Here is a 23,370-nt window from a genome sequence, read left to right on the forward strand (position 1 = left end):
AAATGTGGTCCTGTGATGTTTCTATAAATGGGCAGTGAATATTTTCAAAACGGTGGGATGTGGTCAAACTCCCTAGCACAGAAACTGCAGCATTTGGATCACTACATAACGTGAATTGCGGTGAATTTAGAGGAACTTCCTCAAAGTTTCCAGCAGCGCTGCAGTGCACTGAATACCTCAGGCTAAATCATTGCAATTAACATTGCAAGAGCAACGAATGGAAGTGATAAAAATAGTGTCTGATGACTCTGATAAGAATCGTTCACGTTCCTGCCTTCACGACGCACAACGCCATTTCCAACAATGCTGTCTGGGTGGAGAGTTCAGCAGAGTTTGAGACACAGCCATAATTACAGCATCAACTACAGTCAGTACAACCTTTATCATGACAAATATGCACTACCACAAATGTAAAAAAAAAGTCAATAGCTATCACAGGAACTTGGACACAGGAATCCTGCATCCCTAAAGTGGTCACCACTGATTTTAACCTTACTGACCCTTCAACTGTTTACTCAGCTAATTTAATTTACTTCAGCCACTGTTTGGTAGGCACTAAAGTAAAAGCATAAAGACACTGTAAATAATACCCAGCGTTGATTGTTGATTTCTAACCTTTGATAATTTCATCTCCACCCTCTGTGTCATTAACCAGGAAACCGTCTTGTTGTTTGGGTCATTTGAACTTCATCACATGCGAAAGCTACAAAACATCCTCATAATATAACATCACACAGTTTTCCATCAAAAGTCAGAATGAAAAAGTTAGAAGAATGAATAAAAATAAGTATGTGATAGTGACAGACAAAAGGTTAAGATTAAGCAAACTAACTTAAGCTCATGTAAACTATCAGGTGATCCAAAAACTAGTAAACAAACTTGCTGTTGATCAAAAATGTAAAAGAAGAAAAAAGTGCATGTTGTATTAATATTACATTTAACTAACATATGAAATAGTACAGCAATTACGAAAACAACTTCATCGTTAAGGCTTGATGTACATCTCAAAAAAATTCAGACTTGATTACAAAATGTTCATTAACTTATGAAAACAGTGTTAAAACTCCGTCTGCTTAATAGTAAAATGTTAATACGATCGCGTATGAATTTCCTCGAAAAATCCACAAGCGGATCTAGTTATGAAAAGTAAACAAACATGCTGGAGAATGTTGTCTCTGGCAACACTGTGTTACTACGATTATTGTCTCAAAGGCAGAATAACTAGGTGGCAAGATCCCCACCGTGGACAAGAATGTACTTCTGAATAACCGGCATCACGTAACATTGTTGCACGAACACAACAATTGCTACAATGTATCAATTTACGATCGCGATGAAGTGATTCGGTTCACTTACCGGTGTAAATGTATCCAGTGAAACACTCCAGTTTCTTTAAGCCACTTCTACGCATCCGCCATCTTCAGCATTAGCTATGTTTGTTTAAATGGGAAACACTCCCAAAGCTTAAAGAAGCCTGCCCGAACCATGCGCGCGGGGGCTTCTGGGTAATGTAGTTCCGCCATTCGGGCGCTACGCGCGTTCCACTCAGAGCTACAGCGGAAAGAAACTACAAGTACATGAACCCCCGCAGATCGAAAAATAGACATCCAGTAGGAGATGGGCAGTAGTAGCAATATCGTAGAAAAAAATATAGTGCATTTATTTTTAGCTCATCCAAGGACCACATAGAGATAACAGTCACGTATCCCTAATGAGTAGGCTGACGTACGCCTTTATTTACATAAGTTGAGTGTGACGAATTCGCGGTCTTCGCCAGAGATCGAATTATGTGTTCGTAGCACACCTTTTTATTCATAGTCTGTCAAATTAAATTACTTTTTGGCACTAAAACAGTGGTCCACCAACGTTGGATTAGTACACAAGAAACTCACTGTACAGTTTAAACATTAACACGTAATATATATTACACACACACACACACACAAAGTGCACATTACACAATAAACATGATGTACAAGCACTTGCACTGTTACTTAAAGTTGCGAATAGGTTGCAGAATGCTTTTCAATATGCACAATGTTGCATAATGTGATTAAAGTGTCACAAATTGACAGCAATACTGTGGATATTTAAATATGGAGGCATGTGATCCTGAACCACAAAACCATAATGGTCAGTTTTTAAAATTAAGATTTATACATCATCTGAAAGATGAATAAATAAGCTTTACATTGATGTACAGAATCTGAATCTGAGGGTGCAAAAAAATCTAAATATTAAGATAATTGCGTTGAATATGTTCCTAATGAAGTTCTTTTCTCAAAAAATAAGTTTTGATTGATTTACGGTAGGTAAGATATAATCTTAATATCCTGATGATTTTTGGCGTAAAAGAAAAATCTTAATACATACAATGTATTGTTGGCTGTTGCTACAAATATACCCATTCTACTTAAAACTGGTTTTGTGGTCCAGGGTCACATATTTTTGAGACATTGCAATGTTTAATTACTAACATGTTTGTTATTCTAGCCATGATATTATGCATTGCTTTTATTGTGCACTGATGATGCTTGCAAAGCAAATGGGTGACACACTGTATTTTTGTATGGTTAGAAAGAATCTTGTAAAGGTAAAATGCCACTGAGAAGCCATTTTAAGAGTGCAAATAGTGCTAAATAAAAATTTAAATAATAAACAAATACGTTTTTGAATCTGCTGCATGTGCTACAATATAAAAGCTGCAATGTGCAATATATGACACAGCAAAGTTTGATACCCTTACTGTAAAATATCAAAAGCATGTGTTTCTATATCTGATATGCATAATATGCTCACATTTTGTGATGCATATTTATTTAGATCTTCATGTAAAGAGAAATGAATGGTCAAAACAGCATTTTAGGACGCACTCGTATTCTTATGGTCTGCAGAGGCTGTAAGTGCTCTGCCCTCTGAAGACCAGACATGGAAGATAGCAATGAACTCGTCTCCATGGTGATCTCTGAGGCATACCAGTGTAGAATTTCAACTGTTGGAGAAGGAGACAGCGCTAAAGAGGGAGGGAGGGAAGGAAAAAGAGAGGGGAGGTAGGAACGGTGGGAGGGAGGGGGAAGGGAGAACGGAGAGAGGGACACAAACTGAGAGAGGGAGAGAGAGAGAGAGAGAGAGAGTAGTAATTAGCTCATTGCTTGCTGTTTCCTGTCATGACAGTTCCCTGCTATACAACCTCTGGTCTCATCTGGCCAAAAAAACATAGACGTGAAACTGAGGCATCAAGCAATTCAGCCGAGGAAAAGGTCGTATTGCTGTGGAATATATATTTTTAAATTCATGCACGCCAAGGAGACGTGCAAAGTTGAAGCGCTACTTTTTAAATAACGAAGAATAATAACATGCTATATGAGATTTTTAAAAAATCTGGTTATGAGCATATTTGACCACAAAACTGAGAGTGCCCCAATAACATTCTTCAGAAAGAGGCCCATAGACCTGTTGTTGTTCCCTCCCCCAATTCACAGCACAATCTGACTTCCCCCTTCCGAGAGTGTGAGATGCTTTACCCCCCAACCCCCTTCGCTCTGTCTGTCCCCTTTGAAAGGACAGGAGATAGCGGTTTTAAAGGACAGGAGATAGCCCCCAATCATCTGCATCTATAGATTCTCTACCTGCAAACATGCAGTCATGAACCTCTCTTGGCCCATCCCCTCTCCAGATGAAGTGCTTTAAAGATTCACTAGGTTAAATCACCTCTTCAGGAATGTACGAGTAAGAAGTGAGTAAAAAAAGCACGATAATTACATCTGTTTAATTCAAGGTTAGGAAACTGTATCACTGCACTCAAAGCTCTTTAAAGGAATAGTTCACCTAAAAATAAACATTCTGTCATCATTTACTCATCGTCACGTTGCTCTAAACCTGTATTGCTTTTGTTTTTTCTGTGGAAGGTAGAAAAAGACATTTTGAATGACATTTGCTCATACGATAAAGTCAGGGGGTACTGAAACAGTTTGGCTACCAAGATATCTTCATTTGTGTTCCACCCCATGAGGGTGAGTAAACAATGACGGATTTGTTCATTTGTGGGTAAATTATTCTTTTAAGGCAACCGAGTGTTCAATTTTTGGTGACTAAACTGCATTAAACCAGCAAATACCTGTGACTCGCATGAATATCTTAAGATACTGTAGATATGGAGCTGAATAAAATCAGTGTGCCTATGGAAAAAACTCTCCATATCATCAATATTTCTTTGGCTTGAGATCTTCCATGCTGTGTGAGTGTGTGTCTGTGTCAGTATGTGTTTTGATTTATTAATGCAGCAGGGAGTCTCAGACAGCTGTCCTCAGCATAGATGACAACACAAGGAGCAGAAAGCTGGATAGCCTCCTCTAGTGGACAGCTTGTGGCAAGACCTACCAGATCTGTGAACGATATTATGTTAAGTATTCTACTTAATAAAATTATTATGCCATCATTCATCAAAATATCGTCTTTTGTGTTCCACTAAAGATTCGAAGTCATACAGGTTTGGAATGACGTGAGAGTGAGTAAACGATGACAGAATTTTCATGTTTGGGTGAACTGTCCCTTTAAGAATTAGTCATTGAACAGCCCATGTTGATTTACTGCTAATCTAAATATTGGGGTGAACCTGACCCACTAGTATTCCTACAGGTTTGTCCAAAGATTTGGACTAGTAAGGTAACGCCTAGCGCTTATAGATTGTAAATCTAGTTTCCTTTGATCTGATATACACATGTTGGATCTTTTTAGATATTAAGACACAAAGTCTGGCTTTGCAAGGAGGCGTGGGGTGTGTTTTGGCAGCTGATTCACTGCAAGGTGCTTCAAAACCTGTCGAACTAGAGTGTGTTTTCGATAAGCTGTCCCCAAACCCCACCCTTTCAGATCTGTTAGAAACATATGTGACCCTGGACCGCAAAACCAGTCATATGTGCAAATTTCTCAAAATTGAGATTCATACATCATCCAAAACCTGAATGAATAAGCTTTAAGTTTTGATATATTTACGGTGAGAAATTTCCTAAATATCTTCATGGAACATGATCTTTACTTAATATCCTAATGATTTTTGGCATAAAAGAAAAGTTGATAAATTTGACCCATCCAATGTATTTTTGGCTATTGCTACAAATATACCCGTGCAACATAAGACATAAGTTTTGTGGTCCAGGGTCACATATGGTCATGGCATCCTGAGTAGGCTATAAGTTTTAAAACACTAGGCGCCATACACTTGCCTGGCTGTGTAAATGATTACAGAAAAAACTGGGTATCATATACATTCAGAACTAAACAAACGTACTCAAAAACAGGTTTGATATTCTCTGACTGAATGGATTTACAGTCTGAAACTTAAAAACCAAAGTCTGATATCTGGTCACAAGACCGTGATGACGCGTTTTATCGGTCATCATCATAAATCGGTAAAATTTTTTAATATTTTGATTTTTTTTAAAAATGTATGTACATTTATAACATTGTAATTTGTATTATATCACCTTTTCATCAAGTTACAAAAAAAACTGTTAACGCTAATGTTTTTCTAAAGGGACGTAAATTTGACATCGTTCTCTCTTCTGACTGTCTAATATTAGTTTCTCTCATTTTTTTCTTTGATTGAAAGTCATGAAAACACTATTGTCGATTTTTCTTGTTATTTGAGCAAATGGGAATGCAAAAATGTATATATTTGTGGTACACTCCCTTACTGCTCTCGGATTTTACCCAACTATGACGACTTCCGGTATGAGAAACCCGTAAATGTGAGAAAGGTCCATTGACTTCCCATACTATGGAATCACTAAAGATTCCAGGTTGCCAGCATTCTTCAAAATATCCACAAAAGAAATCATACAGATTTAAAACAACTTGAAAGTGAGTAAATGTTTACAGAACTTTCATTTTTGGGTGAACTGTTCCTTTAAGGCTTTAACATAACACTAATGTAGGCTACTTGAAGAAACAACTAGATAACCAACCCAAGCTGTTAGGATGTAGAATTAATGATGTGGAAAGAATCAGTGAATGATTCAGAGGTTAATAATTTTTTTCTAACTGCATATGTATCCAAAACATATTTGAACTTGATCTTAGCATTTAAATTTGCTTTTCTTCTGTGTGTAGTGAATCTGTTTTACTACTTTAACAAGCATTTGTTGTAGTTGAATGTAAAACACCTTTCACAAGCGGTTGCCTGCGCTCAGTTTTAGCCGTACACATCAAGGCCTAGCTTCTTTTTCAGTTCACAATCCTGCCACAGCCTGTCTGTACTGAACAAAAGACATTTACTCAGGAAACCTGTCGGCCAATCAGCTGCCGCCTTTCATCCTGCCTGTAAAAGCCGGCCAATGGCAGAGCTGCTTTCATAGCTGTTATCAGAATGTTGGCTTGGCTGGCTTGGAGAGCAGAGACTGCTGTGTAGAGAGAGAGAGAGGGAGGGCTGTCCTCCATGTTTTAATAAGCATTGACATTACCCACTGTTTTAAGCCATGCATCCACAGAGGTAAGAGATTTTTCATTGCTTGTATGCTTTTTCCACTACCTGTTAATGCTAATGGTTGACTTGTGTCATGCAGAAATACAGGATTTTCTGAGAGACAGGGGACAAAAAAGCTGTCCCAACACCAAAGAGCTGGATCCTGGCAGGCAGAGGCAACTCAGAAATCACACTCACACTGTGTTTTAGTCTCAAGGCTCGCATGGCTGACCTGTGCTAGCACTGTGACCAAAATGGCCTCTTCTGGTCTCTCTCCTAGTAATGTTTCTCTAGAGCCGGAGAGGAGCACAGACGTGTCAGGTTGTGTCACAGGCCAGACCTCTCAAAATGGAAGGCCCTGAGGAGCAGACAGTACAGACAGTGCAGACTGTAAGAGGAAGCGCACATGTAGATCGAGCAGCAGTTTTGGCTCGGGTTGCAAGTTAAGGGAACACTTTTCAATGGCCGACATAATGCTGAATGTCCATTTTGCGCAGGATGTAGGCCTAATTCGAAAAAGCATACAGCAGATTGCTTTTGCTGACAGACTTATTGGATCTGACATAGAAGAGACTTTCTTTTCTATTAATAGATGCATATAGATGGTGAATTAGGCTTGTGTTTGCCTTTCTAGGTTAAATACAGGCTTCTGTCTGTTTGCTCAGGTTGTAAAGACTCTGTACAGGCCAGGCATTTTATCAAAACTTAGTTGTGGTATGAGTTGGCAGCCATTTCAGACAGACTTCCTCTTTCAGCTGTGCAACCACAAAGACTGTTTTTGTGTCTGTGAATGCAATCGTTTTTTCTCAATGTGGCATAATTAATATTACGTATGTATTCAGTATGTAAAATATATTTATCTCGGATGGCAAGTCATTGGGTACAGCAGGCGTCTGATCAGAGGTCAAAGCAGACGGTGGACTAGTGGTGTTTTTCCACAACCATATGGTCAAACTGAGGCGTTTTTTTTTAGTTCTTAACCTGCAAAATAACCCGCGTGTTTGACAGTTTGGCTGTCAGAGTGATTTAACTTGATTGTTGGCTTCACCTGTGTGATTGACAGTGAATGTGTACTTATTTCCTGATACCTGCTTGAGATTAGTCTTTTATAAATGTGATTTAATGCTTAACTGTTTAAATATTTACATTTTTGTGGGATGGATCAGTCTGTGTGTTAAAAAAAACTATTATACTAGATACAATCAAACCAAAATAATTGGAATTTTAAGTGATAATAATTTAAAATCACTATTTTTAGTAGTAGACAAATCAGAGCTTCCATGATAAAAAAAAGTTTTTTTTTAATATTAATTAAATTTTTCATTTTTATTTTACTGTTTAAAAAATTAACAGTTTAAATGTATGTTACTCAGAGAAATTAAAAAAAAAAAAAAAAAAATATATATATATATATATATATATATATTAAACTGAGATTTACACATCATCTAAAGACTGTATAAATGAGCTTTCCATTGGTGTATGGTTTGTTAAATCTAGAATCTGAGGGTGCAAAAAAATCGAAATACTGAGAAAATTGCCCTAAAAGTTGTCCAAATAAGGTTCGTAGCAATGCATAATACTAATCAAAAATTAAGTTTTGATATATTTACGGTAGGAAATTTACAAAATATCTTCATGAAACATGATCTTTACTCACTATTATAATGATTTTTGGCATAAAAGAAAAATTTTGACCCATACAATGTATTGTTGGCTATTGCTACAAATATACCTGTGTTACTTAGGACTGGTCACATTATGAACGAAAAATGAGCAATACAATTATTACACTCTTTAATCTTTGTTAATGTTAGTTAATAAAAATACAGTTGTTTATTGTTTATGTTAGTTCACAGTGCATTTACTAATGCTTCAATTTAATAATGCATTAAATAAGATAAATAAATCTAAACTATATATATATATATATATATGTGTGTGTTTTTGGTGCACAGAAGTTTTTTTTGTGTTTAATTAAGCATTTTTATATATATATTTAATAATTTATATATATTTTTATACATACATACATACATATACATAGCATTTATTAAGCATACATGTAGCGAAAAAAACTATTAATGATACATTTTTGGAGGAATTTAGTTATTTTAATAAGGATTTTGTTCTTTATGACATCAAGACAGCGTATACCCCACCAAAAAAATATTTACAGCAGAAATTAAAAACATGCTCGTTAATAATTCCACATTTTTTAATGTGCATTTTTATGAATCAGTGAATCCAGACAGAACAATGCGCATCCTTGACCCTAATACAACATTACTGAGCAATTGAAATAATTTTTAGTGTGTACACAAGCTCATTTTGACAGCCGGCCGACTGTAAATCAGTCTTGAGCGGCTAAATGACAGAGCATAAGGAGAATTCCCAAGACCTGCAATTTATCACGACTCCGATTACATTTTCCAGCCTTTTCTTTGTCTCTTGGTGATTACAAGGCCCTTCCTGCATTCCTAAAAGCCGCTCATTTGTCAAATCTCCATTCGGCTCATACCTAACACACCAAGGACAGAGAATGTGATCAAAATGGTCGCCCTTAAGCGTGACTGCAAGAAGGGGAGGAGAATAAATGCATCTGACATGTTTATCCGAACATCAACGTCCTGTGTTTATGCACACCGGTAGTTTTCAGGGTAGAATACGAGTATTTTCCCGGTGAATGGCAGCAGCAGCAGCAGCCCTCCCTGCATTGCAGCAGTGTATCAGAGCAGAGAGAGGGGAGCTGGGAGAGCCTGTGTGGCACACACAGCGCCAGCCGCCCAATCACGCGCCTCCGTGTGGCTCTCAAACCAATCGGCAGCACACAGCTGAGGTTAAAGATTGACAATCGCTCTGAGAGCAGCAGGGAGAGCAAGGCCCTTCTGGAAAATTCTGCACCCATCTTTGTCTCATCCCTCACTGCCTTTAAATCTGAAAAAACACATTTAAAAGGCTCAGCCTGAAGAATCTGTGTACTGTGCCTGTAAAGAAAAAGGTATGCTGTTATTATATGTCAGTTTTTAGATGGACAACCATACAATGCTAGTGTGTTTGTGGGGAGGAAGCTTGGATGTTAAGGTTGTAGGTGTATCTGTGATTGTATTTTGCCTTTTTAACTCATGCTTTCGGGTTATTGCTTGCGTGAGAGGGACTGGATTCTGCTATGGGTGTGGAGAGAGTGGATGGTGCATGTGGGTTGGACGTGAGAAGGCCGAGATGGCAAGTGCTCAAGTCTACAGATGTTTGCCTTGTGCATGCTGTCAACACACCCCCTCCCCATCTGCATCTCTGAAGGTTGGGGGTGCAGGACGAAGCAACATATCGCTGCCACATCAGGGCAAATGCATTAGAATAGACCTTGTAAATGTCAATAACAGTGCTGCTCTGATCATCTTGAGGTTTGTTTGTAGATGGTGTGTGTGTGTGATAATGGCCCGGGCATCAGGAGAGAAAAGGAGCCTTTTTAAAACCGCTCAGGCTGCAAAGCGACGGAGAACGTTATGTCGCTCGGAAGGTCTCAAGTCCAAGTGCCGCATCGAAATTGAAATTTCCACAGAGGTTTAGTGCTGGCATCAGCTGACGCTACATCTGATGAGTTATGGGCCATCGCTCTGATGCGCACGTCATATTCAGATGCCGTTTGTGTTTATTGGGATTTCTAATAGAAAATTGTCTCTTGGCAGTCAGAGGAAACCATCTTGGCGCTACTTCCGCCAGTGATTCACTGCAAAAAATGATTTTCATTCTCATTGTTTTCCAGTGCAGATATCTAAACATTCTTAAATTGAGATACATTTACTTGAGAAGCAAAATGACAGTCTTGTTTTCTAAAATAAGTAAAGAATCATCTGCCAGCAGGGTAAGAAAAATCTTTTTTTCTTGTTTTAATCATAGACTCACTCAATTTTCATACAATTTTTGTATGATTTTTGAAAGAATTGTAGCTTTTTGAAATAAATATTTTATTTGATTCAACATAAAATTTATTACACATAAACATTTAGGCTGCAGCGGCCCAACGTAAACTATGGAACATAAAATAAGATCATTTATTTTTTATTAAAATTATTCTCTAAATAAGAAACTAAATCTCCCAGCAGGTGGCTGTAAATGACTTTATGAGTCATTTATTCATTTATTCGATTCGTTCAGAAATGTAGTAAACGACTCTCTTTATGACTGGGCCTTTGAATCATTGATTCAGATGATTCGTTCAAAACGCGGATTTATTCAGAATCCAAACACCGCTGTGTTGCTCGCAGACCCGCAACAATTCTGTGGCTTCAAAGGTAATATGTTTTCTGCATAATTGAGCAAAAACATGTAATATAATGTTTAAAATATAACACAATACCAACTTCTTATTTACTGAACTGTTGTATAAAAACACATTTAAGCTCAGCACTCCTGTCATATTGCTTTTGCTGACTGTGTGATATTGTGTGATATGTGATATATATAAATATGAGTCACCAATATCTTATATTTTATGGCATAACTGCATTTGCATCATATTTGTCAACAGTCAACTATATGAAATAAAATGATGTAGAGGTCTGGGGGCGGGGTCAGCGCATTAAATGTTTTAATTACATTATTTTTTCATAACTTATTAATTAAGTTAGTGTGTTAAACTGACAACCACAGGTTAAATGCCGCTAAGGTCAGAATACATTGTCATTTTCTCAGAATGTACATTTAGTATTAGAATCATTTTGCAATGATTTTAAAACGATTCGTTCGAAGCAGTTCTGAGCTTAAGGTCGGTAAACCCCTCCCTTTCATAAGCCTACTCTGCTCTGATTGGTCAGCTGGCCAAGTCTGTTGTGATTGGTCTTGCCGTATACAATGCAAGCGAATCGTGCCACTGCCAATAGCTAAAGTTTAGCTGCTAAACTGTAAACACTTCACAAAACAATAATGGTGGATACGTTAACCAAGTGCTAACGTGACGAATTATCAGAACTATTTCAGTAAAGACAGTAATATCGTGGTTTACTTGGAAACCTAAAGCTGCACTACGTATACATCACATATTAGCACAAAAACCTTGATATTTTGAGCACTCAGTTGAAAATGTACAAATAACGTATTAATCATACTTACAGGTTGTGGTTCAGAGACACTAAAGGATAGGTTGCAAACTGCCTTAGGTCATCTTGATTCTCAAGCAAATGTATCTTGTTTCAAGGATGGATTTTTAGGTATTTGTACTAGAGACAAGATAGAAATGCTAAATATTTCACTTTTTGAAGCGTATAATTAAACTGGGGTTACTTGTTGTGTTTTTGCATTGGAGAAAAGCACATTATTGTTTACAGAAATTAAACTGCTTTGCCTTTTTTTGTATATATTTACATAAAATTTGATGTTTTTATGCCATATCACTTATTTATGAAACCACCAGGAAAGGCCACAGCTGATTTGTGACCCTGGAACCACAGATTTAAACATCATCTGAAAGCTAAACAAATGACAATATTAGGCCGAGATACAACTATTTGAATATATAGAATCTGGGGGTGCAAAAAAATCAAAATATTGAGAAAATCACCTTTAAAGTTGTCCAAATGTAGTTCTTAGCAATGCATATTACTAATCAAAAATTAAGTTTTGATATATTTATGGTAGGAAATTTACAAAATATCTTCATGAAACATGATCTTTACTTAATATCCTAATGATTTTTGGCATATAAGAAAAAAATGATCATTTTGACCCATACATTGCATTTTTGGCTACTGCTACAAATATACCTGTGCTACTTATTAAAAAATAATCTTATTTGTTTCTTTGAATTCATTTTCATACATTTTTCAGAAAAGCGACTTATGTCATCTTAAGTTATTTTGATTCTAAAGTAAATGTATCTTGTTTTAAGAATGTTTTTAGATATTTGTACTGAAAAACAAGACAGAAATACTAAACATTTCATTTATTGCCGTGTATAATTAAACTGGCTTGCTGTTGTGTTTTTGCATTGGAGAAAAGCATATTATTGTTTACAGAAATTAAACTGCCTTGTCTTTTTTGTGTATATATACATAAAATTCTATGTTTTTATGCCATGTCACTTGTTAACAAAACCATCAGGAAAGGCCACAGCTGATTTGTGACCCTAGACCACAAAACCAGTCGTAAGGGTCAATTTTTCATCTGAAAGCTGAATAAATATGTTTTCCGTTAATGTATGGTTTGTTAGGATAGGACAATATTTGGCCGAGATACAACTATTTAAAAATCTGAGTGTGCAAAAAAAAATCTAAATATTGAGAAAATCGCCTTTAAAGTTGTCCAAATGAAGTTCTTGGCAATGCATATTACTAATCAAAAAATAAGTTTTGATATATTTATGGTAGGAAATTTACAAAATATCTTCATGGAACATGATCTTTACTTAATATCCTAATGATTTTTGGCATAATAGAAAAATTGATAATTTTGACCCATACAGTGTTTTTTTGCCTATTGCTACAAACATACCCGTGCTACTTAAGACTGGGTTTGTGGTCCTGAGTCACATTTGTTTTTGCTAGTATCAAATGCTCATTGGTTAGATACACCTAACACACAATGTTTTATCTTCATGTTCAACTGAATAAGCATATTGTGTTGAGTCTGATGGAGGCCCTGCTGTTGACTTCAAATAGCTCTTTCATATATTTGCTTGCTTGGTGTTTCATAAAACAGTGACGATCTAGGTTCGATTTTATTGTCTTTTTAGCTTTACTGTTGATAAACTCATTCCCTCCGAAGGTGAAAAATAAATCATAATTTTAGTGTTTAGTACACAATTTATTTTACTAAAAGGAATGGCATTATAAATACAGGTGCCATAATGACAAAACGGCAGGTATAGGTGTACGAAACGGATATTTATATACCAGTGACTTCTTTTTATTGTGGCAGTTTGGCTGAAGGAGGAGGGAAGGAGTCAGATGCAATTGAGGGGATGGAAATCGCAACACGATCCAAGGGTGAGAACTGTCCTCGACATGATGAGTGCCACATTTATTTCCACATTCAAGTGTCAAAACAAGCAGTTAAGCTTCCATATTTGTTGATTCTTTATGGTCAGATTAAATTTGTTTTAGTATGGTTTAGTTTATGCATACTTTTTTCATGTCAGTAATTTGTACCACTGTTGATCAGTCTCTGATCAAGGGTCAGCAGAAAGGACCGTCCCTAAGCGCAAAGTTTCCAGCCCCCCTCACTCCTCAAATGGACACTCACCTTCGGAATCCTCCTCCAGTCCTGTCAAAAAGAAGAAGAAACCAGGAGCCGTCAATAACAGTAAAGACCAGGTGCAACTTTCTCTTTGCCTATACAAGCCCTTGATCAATCCTGCATGGCAGCCATTCAATAATTTCAGCATCTGTCTGTTTTGTTTTGGTTTTTTTGGGCTTTTGGGTGACTTCTTCATGGTGATTTCTCTGCCAGATTTGATGGTATTCATCATATTTCATCCTAATATAGATGTACTTTTATGTTTTAGTTCACCTAGCTTGGTTTTCTGATGTTTTACCTGAAAAGAATTGACACCTGATTTGTCAGACCTTATTTTTGGCCACTTTAAAGGGATAGTTCACCCAAAAATGAAAATTTTGTCATTAATTACTCACCCTCATGTAAGATCACCCATAAGACCTGCGTTCATCTTCAGAACACAAACTGAGGTATTGAAATCCGAGAGCTTTCTGAGCATCAACAGTTGGTCGGTGTGACATCAATGGTTTAACTGTAATGTTATGAAGCTATGAGAATACTTTTTGTGCACAAAGAAAACAAAAATAACAACTTGTCATGACTTTGCATTGTGTACTCTCATAAAAGCACATCAAAAACTGACACGGAAGAGAAGAAATGGTTGAATAAAGTTGTTATTTTTTGTTTTCTTTGTGTACAAAAAGTATTCTCGTAGCTTTGTAACATTACAGTTGAACCACTGATGCTACATGGACTATTTTATCCCTTTTTTAATCATATTTAAAATATTTCCTTATTACCTTTCTGGGACTTGAACGTGTCAGTTGTGTTGCTGTCTATGCAGGGTCAGAAAGCTCTCGGATTTCATCAGAAATATCTTAATTTAAAGGTCTGAGGGTGAGTAATTAATGACAGAATTTTCTTTTTTGGGTGAACTATCCCTTTAAGACGTGTGCACTTTTGGCAAATGTTACAAAATCTGTCAACAGCCATGTCAATTAATAATGCAATTTTTTGATTGAATATTTTGTTGCATAAAAGTTTAAAAATCTATAAAATGTTATCAGTCTTATCACAGAAATAACATTTACGCTTATATTTAGGATTTATGTATTTTAATTGCATAAAAAATTTCCATCCACTTGGATTAAACCGTTTTAGCGTAAACAAATAAATGTAATGCGATGCATATTTGTTTGTCATATATAAACAAAACAAATGAGATTTATGTAATAGCACTAAAAAAAAACAAATGTTCATAAATCAAAACTGATTAAATATAATTTTGTTCACAGTTAACAGATTTATTTTGATTGTAAAAATCAAATAGATGCAGACTTAAGCAATATTTGTTTGTTTTTCAAGTATACTTGCTTGAAACTTAAAACATTTAGCTGTAGAGTTAGATGTTTTTAAATTAAGATGTGGAGTACATAATTTAAAACATCAAGTTTAAACTTATTTTTAAAAATTTAATTTATAATTTGAGTAATAGCTATTCTTATACAAAGGAAACGCCACATCTGAATTGAATGAAAGACTGATGTCCCTAATATGAAATATTTAAATCAATAAATATTAAATTGGAAGGTCTGTTTGATCAGGCTTTTAAAGTAGCAAGAGAATATATTTAGTTTTATATGTTACCATTGAGCATACATGTTTTGATTGCATCACACCTTAAAGGAGTAGTTCACTTCTAAAACAAAAATTTACAGATAATGTACTCACCCCATTGTCATCCAAGATGTTCATGTCTGTTTTTCTTTCTTCGGTCGTAAAGAAATTCTTTTTTGGGGAAAACATTTCAGGAATTATCTCCATATAGTGGACTTCAATGGAGCCCAAGAGTTTGAACGTCCAAAATGTAGTTTAAATGCAGCTTCAAAGGTCTCTAAACAATCCCAGCCGTGGAAGAAGGGTCTTATCTAGCAAAACGATCTGTCATTTAAATTTTTTTTTTTTTTAAAGTATATACTTTTTAACCTCAGATGCTCATCTTGTAGGGCTGAGTATCGTTCACAAAATTCTGATATCGATGCCGATACCGATACTGATACTTTGACTTGGTTCCTGAACAATACTTTTTTCAATACCAAATTTATGAAAGAAATTTTAAAAGATTACATTATCTCAAAATATATTTTTTTCAGTTTATTGACGTTTATACTGATTCAAAGACATCTGAGCCACTGCACAAAGGAACAAAATATATCCAACACAATAAATCAGTGATAATAATTTTCATAAAGCTCAAAAAGTTTTCAGTTTACACATCTGTTAGGCTACATTCACACTAGTGCAAGTTCGTTTTGAAATGCATACCTCAGACAGAATCATAATTTCTATTAATTTTCCACTAGTTTACTGACAAGCACTAGCACCTTCCAGCGCTGTCTGCCGGTATGACGTTATATGCCTTCTCTTTTCTGCAATCGCTGTTTTGACTCAGAGGACATAACGTATTTCAACAACATTACATGGACAAAACACACATTCGATTGCAAACAAAAGTTATTACAAAATGAGTTTTGAGTAAAAGCAGAATATAAATCTTATTGTCTTATGTAGCATCATTCTACAGTGTTCATGAATGATCATGTAACGCACACTTTCGGTCGTGTGGTATGGACACATATCTTTTCTGAAATGCCAGTATGGATGAGGATGGTTTTCATTTTTTAAACAAAAATGCACCAGTGTAAACGTAGCCTTATATCTGAGGGGGTTGTACGTTAATGCATTCACGCTACAGCCTTATGTGTGAGCCACAGTGCAACCGGTGTAAACTAACAAGTGTGTTTGACTTTGTCGCGGCTCTATGCAGGATCAAGACAGCTATAGAGAGCAGACGGCTTGCTTTTGGATCCGCGAGGACGGCTTGTTGCTGCATTGACCAAAGTGCACCACTGGTGTGCAAGCTGCTCTCAAAGTTCAAATTAGTTTAACTTGTGCCGCTGTGCTCTGAAGGGCTGCGCATTCCACATTCAGCGTGAAAGCTGCCGTTCTGCATGGCGCCACTTCTAGTTGAACACACCTAGTGCTGCAGGCTTACTGGCACACTGACGTTGACGAGATTAACCCCTCAGGCATCAAAGTTTGGTACTGAACGACAAGAGGTTTTTCGATACTCAATGGTATTGAGGCGGTGCCTAAAAAGTATCGAACTCGATACCCAGCTCTGTCGACTTGTCTAGCTCTGTGATGCACATGCATACTCTGTGTAATCCGGGTCAATACAGTTAGGGTCAGAAAACTCCCATCTGATTTTCTCCTCCAACTTCAAAATCATCCTACGTTGCTGTTTGACCTTTTTTTATAAAGAGCATTTGACCTTCTTTGCATGTTCACTTGTGAGTTGGTACATCTGCAGCGATGTACGAAGATTTTAAAGTTGGAGGAGAAAATGAGATGGAAGTTTTTCGACATACCCTAACTGTATTGACCCGGATTACACAGAGTACACATGCGCATGGCAGAGCTAGACAAGATGAGCATTTGAGGTTAAAAAGGATATACATTTCTATTTTTTTAGAAAATGACCAATCGTTTTGCTAGATAAGACTCTTATTCCTCGGCTGGGATCGTTTAGAGGCCTTTGAAGCTGCATTTAACCTGCATTTTGGACGTTCAAACTCACGGGCACCATTGAAGTCCACTATATGGAAAGAATTCCGGAAATGTTTTCCTCAAAAAACATAATTTCTTTACGGCTGAAGAAAGAAAGGCATGAATGTCTTGGATAACACAAGGTGAGTACATTATCTGTCAATTTTTGTTCTGGAAGTGAACTACTCCTTTAAGCATCATCACATCCACTGTTTTTCAGCATCTCACACCATCCTTATTGTCAAGCCCTGGTATTGACTATCGATAAACCCTCAAGTCAACAACTACTGTTAAAAACGGATAAAAGTGTCATCTTTCGACAGTGACATTAATTTTCACAAACAGCGTAACCTTCAGACAACGAGCGTAGACAAACAAATGCAAGGCAGGTGGCAATCATGCAAGCTAAGCAGAAATGTGTATCCAGAGACAGCCTATGATTCATGTTGATGCAGCTGCTGTGAATTATTAGTCCTGAGCTTGTTTCGACCTCTAACAAGTATGCATTTACTTTCGTGTTACAGATTGAAATGCCATTAATTCATTGCTTGTTAGTCTACATTTGCCCTCTTCTGTCTTTCCATGCCACTCCCTGATCGATAGCCTTTGTGCCTGTTTGTTTTTGTCTTGTTACCTTTAATACCCAAGTTTTGAAACCCCAACCTTCTGTTTCTCTCGCCCGCATTCCAGTCAGAACTAAGACATGGTCCCTTTTACTATGTGAAGCAGCCCGCACTCACCACAGACCCTGTTGATGTTGTACCGCAGGACGGGCGGAATGACTTCTACTGCTGGGTGTGCCACCGCGAGGGACAGGTGCTCTGCTGTGAGCTCTGCCCGCGCGTCTACCACGCTAAGTGCCTCAAACTGGCTGCAGAGCCCGAAGGAGACTGGTTCTGCCCTGAATGTGAGGTACTGGATCATGCGGCTCCACTTTCCCTATAAAAAATCATCTTTACAATGCAGATTGTTAGTCATTTGTAAATATTTTTTAGGCAAGATACTACATGCAAAAACATTTTAGTACACTTTATATTAGTACTGTCAAAATTAACACATTAACAATTAATTTTTCCAGTTTAATGGCGTTAATGTTTCTGTCTGTTTTTTTCTCTTGAGAAGAAGTGCATTTATTTAATCACATAAAGTCTTTATAAACACATCAAATGGGAGACTTTTCAGGCATTATTTCTATCATTATTAATATTAATTGTAATTAATATTAGCCAGAATCTTTAATTTCAGCAGCACTTACACATACCAAACTTTGGTACAGATTTTTTCCATCTATATACTGAAGCTTTTTACAGAGGAGTATCCAGAATCAGTTATGTAAAAACCTTTGACCCCATATGTCATCAAAATGAAACAAGATTTCTGAACCTTGCTTTATCCAGTGTTAAATTTTTATATGTGACCCTGGACCACAAAACCAGTCATAAGGGTCCATTTTTTGAAATTGAAATTTATCATCTTAAATAAATAAGGTAATAAATAAGCTTTCCACTCATACAACAATTTGAAAATCTGGAAGCTAAGGTTGCAAAAAAAAAAAAAAAAAATCCAAATATTGAGAAAATCGCCTTTAAAGTTGTTCAGATGAAGTTCTTAGCAATACATATTAATAATCAAAAATGTAATCAAATATTTACGGTTTATATACAAATATTTACAAAATATCTTCATGGAACATGTTTTTTAGCTATTGCTACAAATATACCTGTGCTACATACGACTGTTTTTGTGGTCCAAGGTCACATACAGTATATCATATCAGTTTCCTTCACCAAAAAGTCATACTTTAGATTTACCTGATGATTTTCCACCTCTTTTGACTTCTTAGCATTAAACAGGCTGATTTTGCTCTTGCAACTTTAAAACTTCTATACTGCCTGTAAATGACCTCTTTTATGATTGTCTCCAGTTTATCATGTGAAGTTAGTAATGCTCCTACTAAGATGCTGAAAGCTGTTAATGGTGGCCTACCACGACAGTGATTTCTGAATGACTCACTTTTGCCACTTACATCGTGTCTACACCGGATGCGACAGTTGTCGCGTCGCACAGTTTACACTGGACGCTACAAGCGATCATAGCAGATCATAGCAGGTTCTATAGTATTTTGTCGCGGTGTTAGTTTCCATACATTTATAACATATTTAAAATACGATTTTTTTTTTATTAAATAGAAACATCCCTTTCATATTTACATTAATATGAAGCGTTCAGTATTTCTGTCTTTTGTTTACAGAAAATAACAGTTGCTGAGTGCATAGAGACTCAAAGTAAAGCTATGACGATGCTCACATTGGACCAGCTGTCTTTCCTGCTGAAGTTTGCTCTCCAGAAGATGAAGCAGCCTGGTGTAAGTTCATGGCTTTCCATGGCTCTACTTTTGCAGATGTAGTCTACATTACAGGTGCATCTCAAAAAATGAGAATATCACGAAAAAGTTAGTATTTTTATTGTAACTTACTTTAAAAAATTAAACTTTTATATATTCTAGATTCATTACATGTAAAGTAAAACATTTCAAAAGTGTTTTTGTTTTAATTTTGATGATTAGAGCTTACAGCTCATGAAAGTCAAAACTCCAGTATCTCAAAATATTAGAATATTTACATGTGAGTTTCATTAAATGTCCATCCCTACAGTATAAATTCCAGGTATCTCTTGTTCTTTGAAACCACAATAATGGGGAAGACAACTGACATAGCAGTGGTCTAGAAGACGATCATTGATACCCTCCACAAAGAGAGTAAGTCACAGAAGGTCATTACTGAATGGGGTGGCTGTTCACAGAGTGCTGCATCAAAGCATAATAAATACAAAGTTGACTGGAAGGAAGAAATTGGGTAGGAAAAGGTGCACAAGCAACAGGGATGACCGCAAACAAAGCTGATTCAAACACTTGGGAGAGTTTCACAAGAAGTGGACTGAAGCCGGAGTCAATGCATCAAGAGCCATCACGCTCAGACGTCTTAAGAAGGGCTACCCAGCCTGAAAAACAGAAACAACGTCAGAAGCATCTTACCTGGGCTTAGAAGAAAAAGAACTGGACTGTTGCTCAGCGGTCCTCTTTTCAGATGAAAGTAAATTGTGCATTTCATTTGAAATCATTGTCCCAGAGTCTGGAGGAAGATTGGAGAGGCACAGAATCCAAGCTGCTTGAAGTCCAGTGTGAAGTTTCTGAAGTCAGTAATGATTCGGGGTGTCGTGGCATCTGCTGGTGTTGGTCCATTGTGTTTAATCAAGTCCAAAGTCAATGCAGCTGTCTACCAGGAGATCTTCGAGCATTTTATGCTTCCATCTGCTGACAAGCTTTTTGGAGATGCTGATTTCCTTTGCCAGCATGACTTTAGCTCCTATCCACATTGCCAAAACCACTTCCAAAGTGGTTTGCTGACCATGATATTACTGTGCTTTATTGGCCAGCCAACATGCCTGACCTAAACCCCATTGAGAATCTATGAGATATTTGCAAGAGAAAGATGAGAAACAGTTGATCCAACAATATACGGACAATCTGAAGGCTCAATAGTGCCTTAGAAGTGCCACAGGCTGATCACTGTAATTTGTGCTAGGAGCAAGGAATTTGCTGTAATATGTGCTGCCGATCAAGTATTGAGTGCATAAATGAACATACTTTATAAAACTTGAACTTTTCTGTTTTGCAAATCTCTTTTTTGTTTGATCTTAGGTAATATTCTAATACTTTGAGATACTGGATTTTTTACTTTCATGAGCTGTAAGCTCTAATCATCAAAAAAAACTTTACAAATAAAGTTACAAACATGAAATAAGTTACAAAAATGAAATGAGTTACAAACAAAAAGATGCAACTTTACAGTTGTGCCCAAATTCAGTGCAAAAACGAAATGTTAATGTTTTCACACTTTTATTTTGTAAAACACTTCAATATGAAATGGTTCTTAAAATGAAGCACCTTTTTACATAAAACAGGCGCAGACACATTCTGCCCACCTGAAAAGCTTAATGAATGTCTTGATGGTGCTCTTAAGGGTTGCTTTCATATTAGAGCTTTTCAAGATGTGTTTGATTGGGATAAAAGTGTTTTTCTAAATGGCATGCCAACACAAGTGTCATTCTGTGCATGTAACACATTGTAAAAACTATCCTATTCGGTTTTCGGTAAGAAACAGGAAGCATTGGTTGCCAGGAATTAATGGTAAAGAAAGCTGTGACAATGCTTCAGGTGTTAGAGGATGATTTTTATTTTTACCTTTAATGCAAAAATATTTCTTTGTTTCCCTCAGACGGAGCCATTTCAGAAGCCAGTGTCGCTAGAACAGCATCCTGATTATGCAGAGTACATATTTCACCCCATGGATCTCTGCACTTTAGAAAAGGTGAAAGTGAAGCATCTGAGCCTGGAAAATAGACACGCTCAGTTGTAAGGAATGTGTAATATCTGGCATCTTCTAAAAGTGTTTTATTACTGTTTTCACTTTTTGTTCTTATTCAGAATATTAAAAAGAAAATGTACGGCTCCACTGAGGCTTTCCTGGCTGATGTCAAGTGGATTTTGCACAACTGCATCATTTATAATGGAGGTCGGCTGCGGTTCTACAGTATTGTTAAATTTGTTTCTGCTGAATGTTTGTTTTGTTAAAACTCTCTCTTTGTGTCTGTTTTTCTCTTAGGCAACCATAAACTTACAGCAACGGCTAAAGTTATCGTGAAGATCTGTGAGCATGAAGTACGTATTGTAAATTATAAGCCAAAGTAAGCATGCACTTTATTCAGTGTCAGTGTTTTAAAGACCAATTTCCTTTCAGATGAATGAGATCGAGGTCTGTCCAGAGTGCTATCTCTCTGCGTGCCAGAAAAGGGACAACTGGTTTTGTGAACCATGTGTGAGTGTATTACACTAAACAAAATTCAATTCCTTCTTCACATAGTAACCAGTGTGAGTGAACCATCTGTTCATGAAATATTTGTGTGCATCAGAGCAACCCCCACCCTCTGGTCTGGGCCAAGCTGAAGGGATTCCCGTTTTGGCCTGCCAAAGCTCTTCGGGACAAAGATGGACAAGTGGATGCACGGTTCTTTGGGCAGCACGATAGGTGAGGAAGTTTTGAGTCCTAATCATCCACAAAATGTCAAGCAGTAAATCAATTTGCACCATGTTATTCTGAGGTTTTAACCAGAAGTGACAGTCATCAGTGTTGCACAATAGGATTTTTATAGCTCATTTACAGAGTTTTATTAATTGGATAAAAGTTCATTTTAAAACATTAAACAGTCAAAAGTTTTTTAATTGTTTTTTTTTTTTTAAAGAAGTCTCTTCTGCTCACCAAGCCTGCATTTATTTGATTCAAAGTACAGCAAAACAGTAAAAATTTGAAATATTTTTACTATTTAAAATAACTGCTTTCTATATGAATATATTTTAAAATGTAATTTATTCCTGTGATTTCAAAGCTGAATTTTCGGCATCATTAAAGAAATTAATACTTTTGTTTAGCAAGGATGGTTTAAATGGATCAAAAGTGATGATAAAGACATTTATATAGTTAAAAAAATTCCTGTTTCAGATAAATGCTCTTCTGAATTTTCTATTCATCAAAGAAACTGAAAAAAAAAAAACTCTACTCAGCTGTTTTCAACATAATAATGATGCTAAAAATTCAGCTTTGAAATCACAGGAATAAATTAAAAATTTAAAATATATTCAAATAGAAATTTATTTGAAATAGTAAAAATATTTCAAAATTATAACGGTTCGTTTTAAAACATTATTTTATTGTTATACGCTACCAGTCAGATATTTTTGAACAGTAAGATTTTTCAAATATGTTTTTTTTTTAAAGAAGTCTCTTCTGCTCACCAAGCCTGCATTTATTTGATGCAAAATACAGAAAAGCAGTAATATTGTGAAATATTTTTACTGTTTAAAATAACTGATTTCTATTTGAATACATTTTAATATGTAATTTATTAGTGTGATCAAAGCTAGATTTATAATTTTATTTAGCAAGGATGCCTTATTATCACTTTTGATCAATTTAAAGACATAATAATAATAATAATAATAATAATAAATGTTTTTTGAGCAGCAAATC

The 23,370-nt window shown here is 36.2% G+C and overlaps 2 protein-coding genes across 4 annotated transcripts in view; one reads left to right on the forward strand and one right to left on the reverse strand.

The window, feature by feature from the left end:
* The window catches only part of ncoa3 (nuclear receptor coactivator 3), a 57,093-nt gene extending 55,609 nt beyond the window's left edge, over positions 1 to 1,484 (reverse strand). The window contains exon 1 of the mRNA XM_051122512.1: positions 1,357 to 1,484. The gene's annotated coding sequence lies outside the window, so the exon portion shown is untranslated. The remainder of the gene's footprint in view (positions 1 to 1,356) is intronic.
* Positions 1,485 to 6,372: 4,888 nt separating this feature from the next.
* The window catches only part of zmynd8 (zinc finger, MYND-type containing 8), a 33,649-nt gene continuing 16,651 nt past the window's right edge, over positions 6,373 to 23,370 (forward strand). The window contains exons 1-10 of one of the 3 annotated variants that reach the window (XM_051122778.1): positions 6,373 to 6,490; positions 13,379 to 13,446; positions 13,622 to 13,773; positions 17,975 to 18,196; positions 19,536 to 19,649; positions 21,562 to 21,654; positions 21,771 to 21,858; positions 21,949 to 22,004; positions 22,084 to 22,161; positions 22,256 to 22,371. In XM_051122778.1, the coding sequence (XP_050978735.1) occupies positions 6,477 to 6,490; positions 13,379 to 13,446; positions 13,622 to 13,773; positions 17,975 to 18,196; positions 19,536 to 19,649; positions 21,562 to 21,654; positions 21,771 to 21,858; positions 21,949 to 22,004; positions 22,084 to 22,161; positions 22,256 to 22,371 (1,001 nt within the window). In that variant the 5' untranslated portion in view covers positions 6,373 to 6,476. Of the gene's footprint in view, positions 6,491 to 8,630; positions 9,465 to 13,378; positions 13,447 to 13,621; positions 13,774 to 17,974; positions 18,197 to 19,535; positions 19,650 to 21,561; positions 21,655 to 21,770; positions 21,859 to 21,948; positions 22,005 to 22,083; positions 22,162 to 22,255; positions 22,372 to 23,370 lie in introns of those variants that run through there. The other 2 variants (XM_051122780.1, XM_051122779.1) reach the window with 2 other exon arrangements.

This window comes from Labeo rohita, chromosome 11 (genome assembly GCF_022985175.1).
Source record: "Labeo rohita strain BAU-BD-2019 chromosome 11, IGBB_LRoh.1.0, whole genome shotgun sequence".
Lineage (NCBI taxonomy): Eukaryota > Metazoa > Chordata > Actinopteri > Cypriniformes > Cyprinidae > Labeo > Labeo rohita.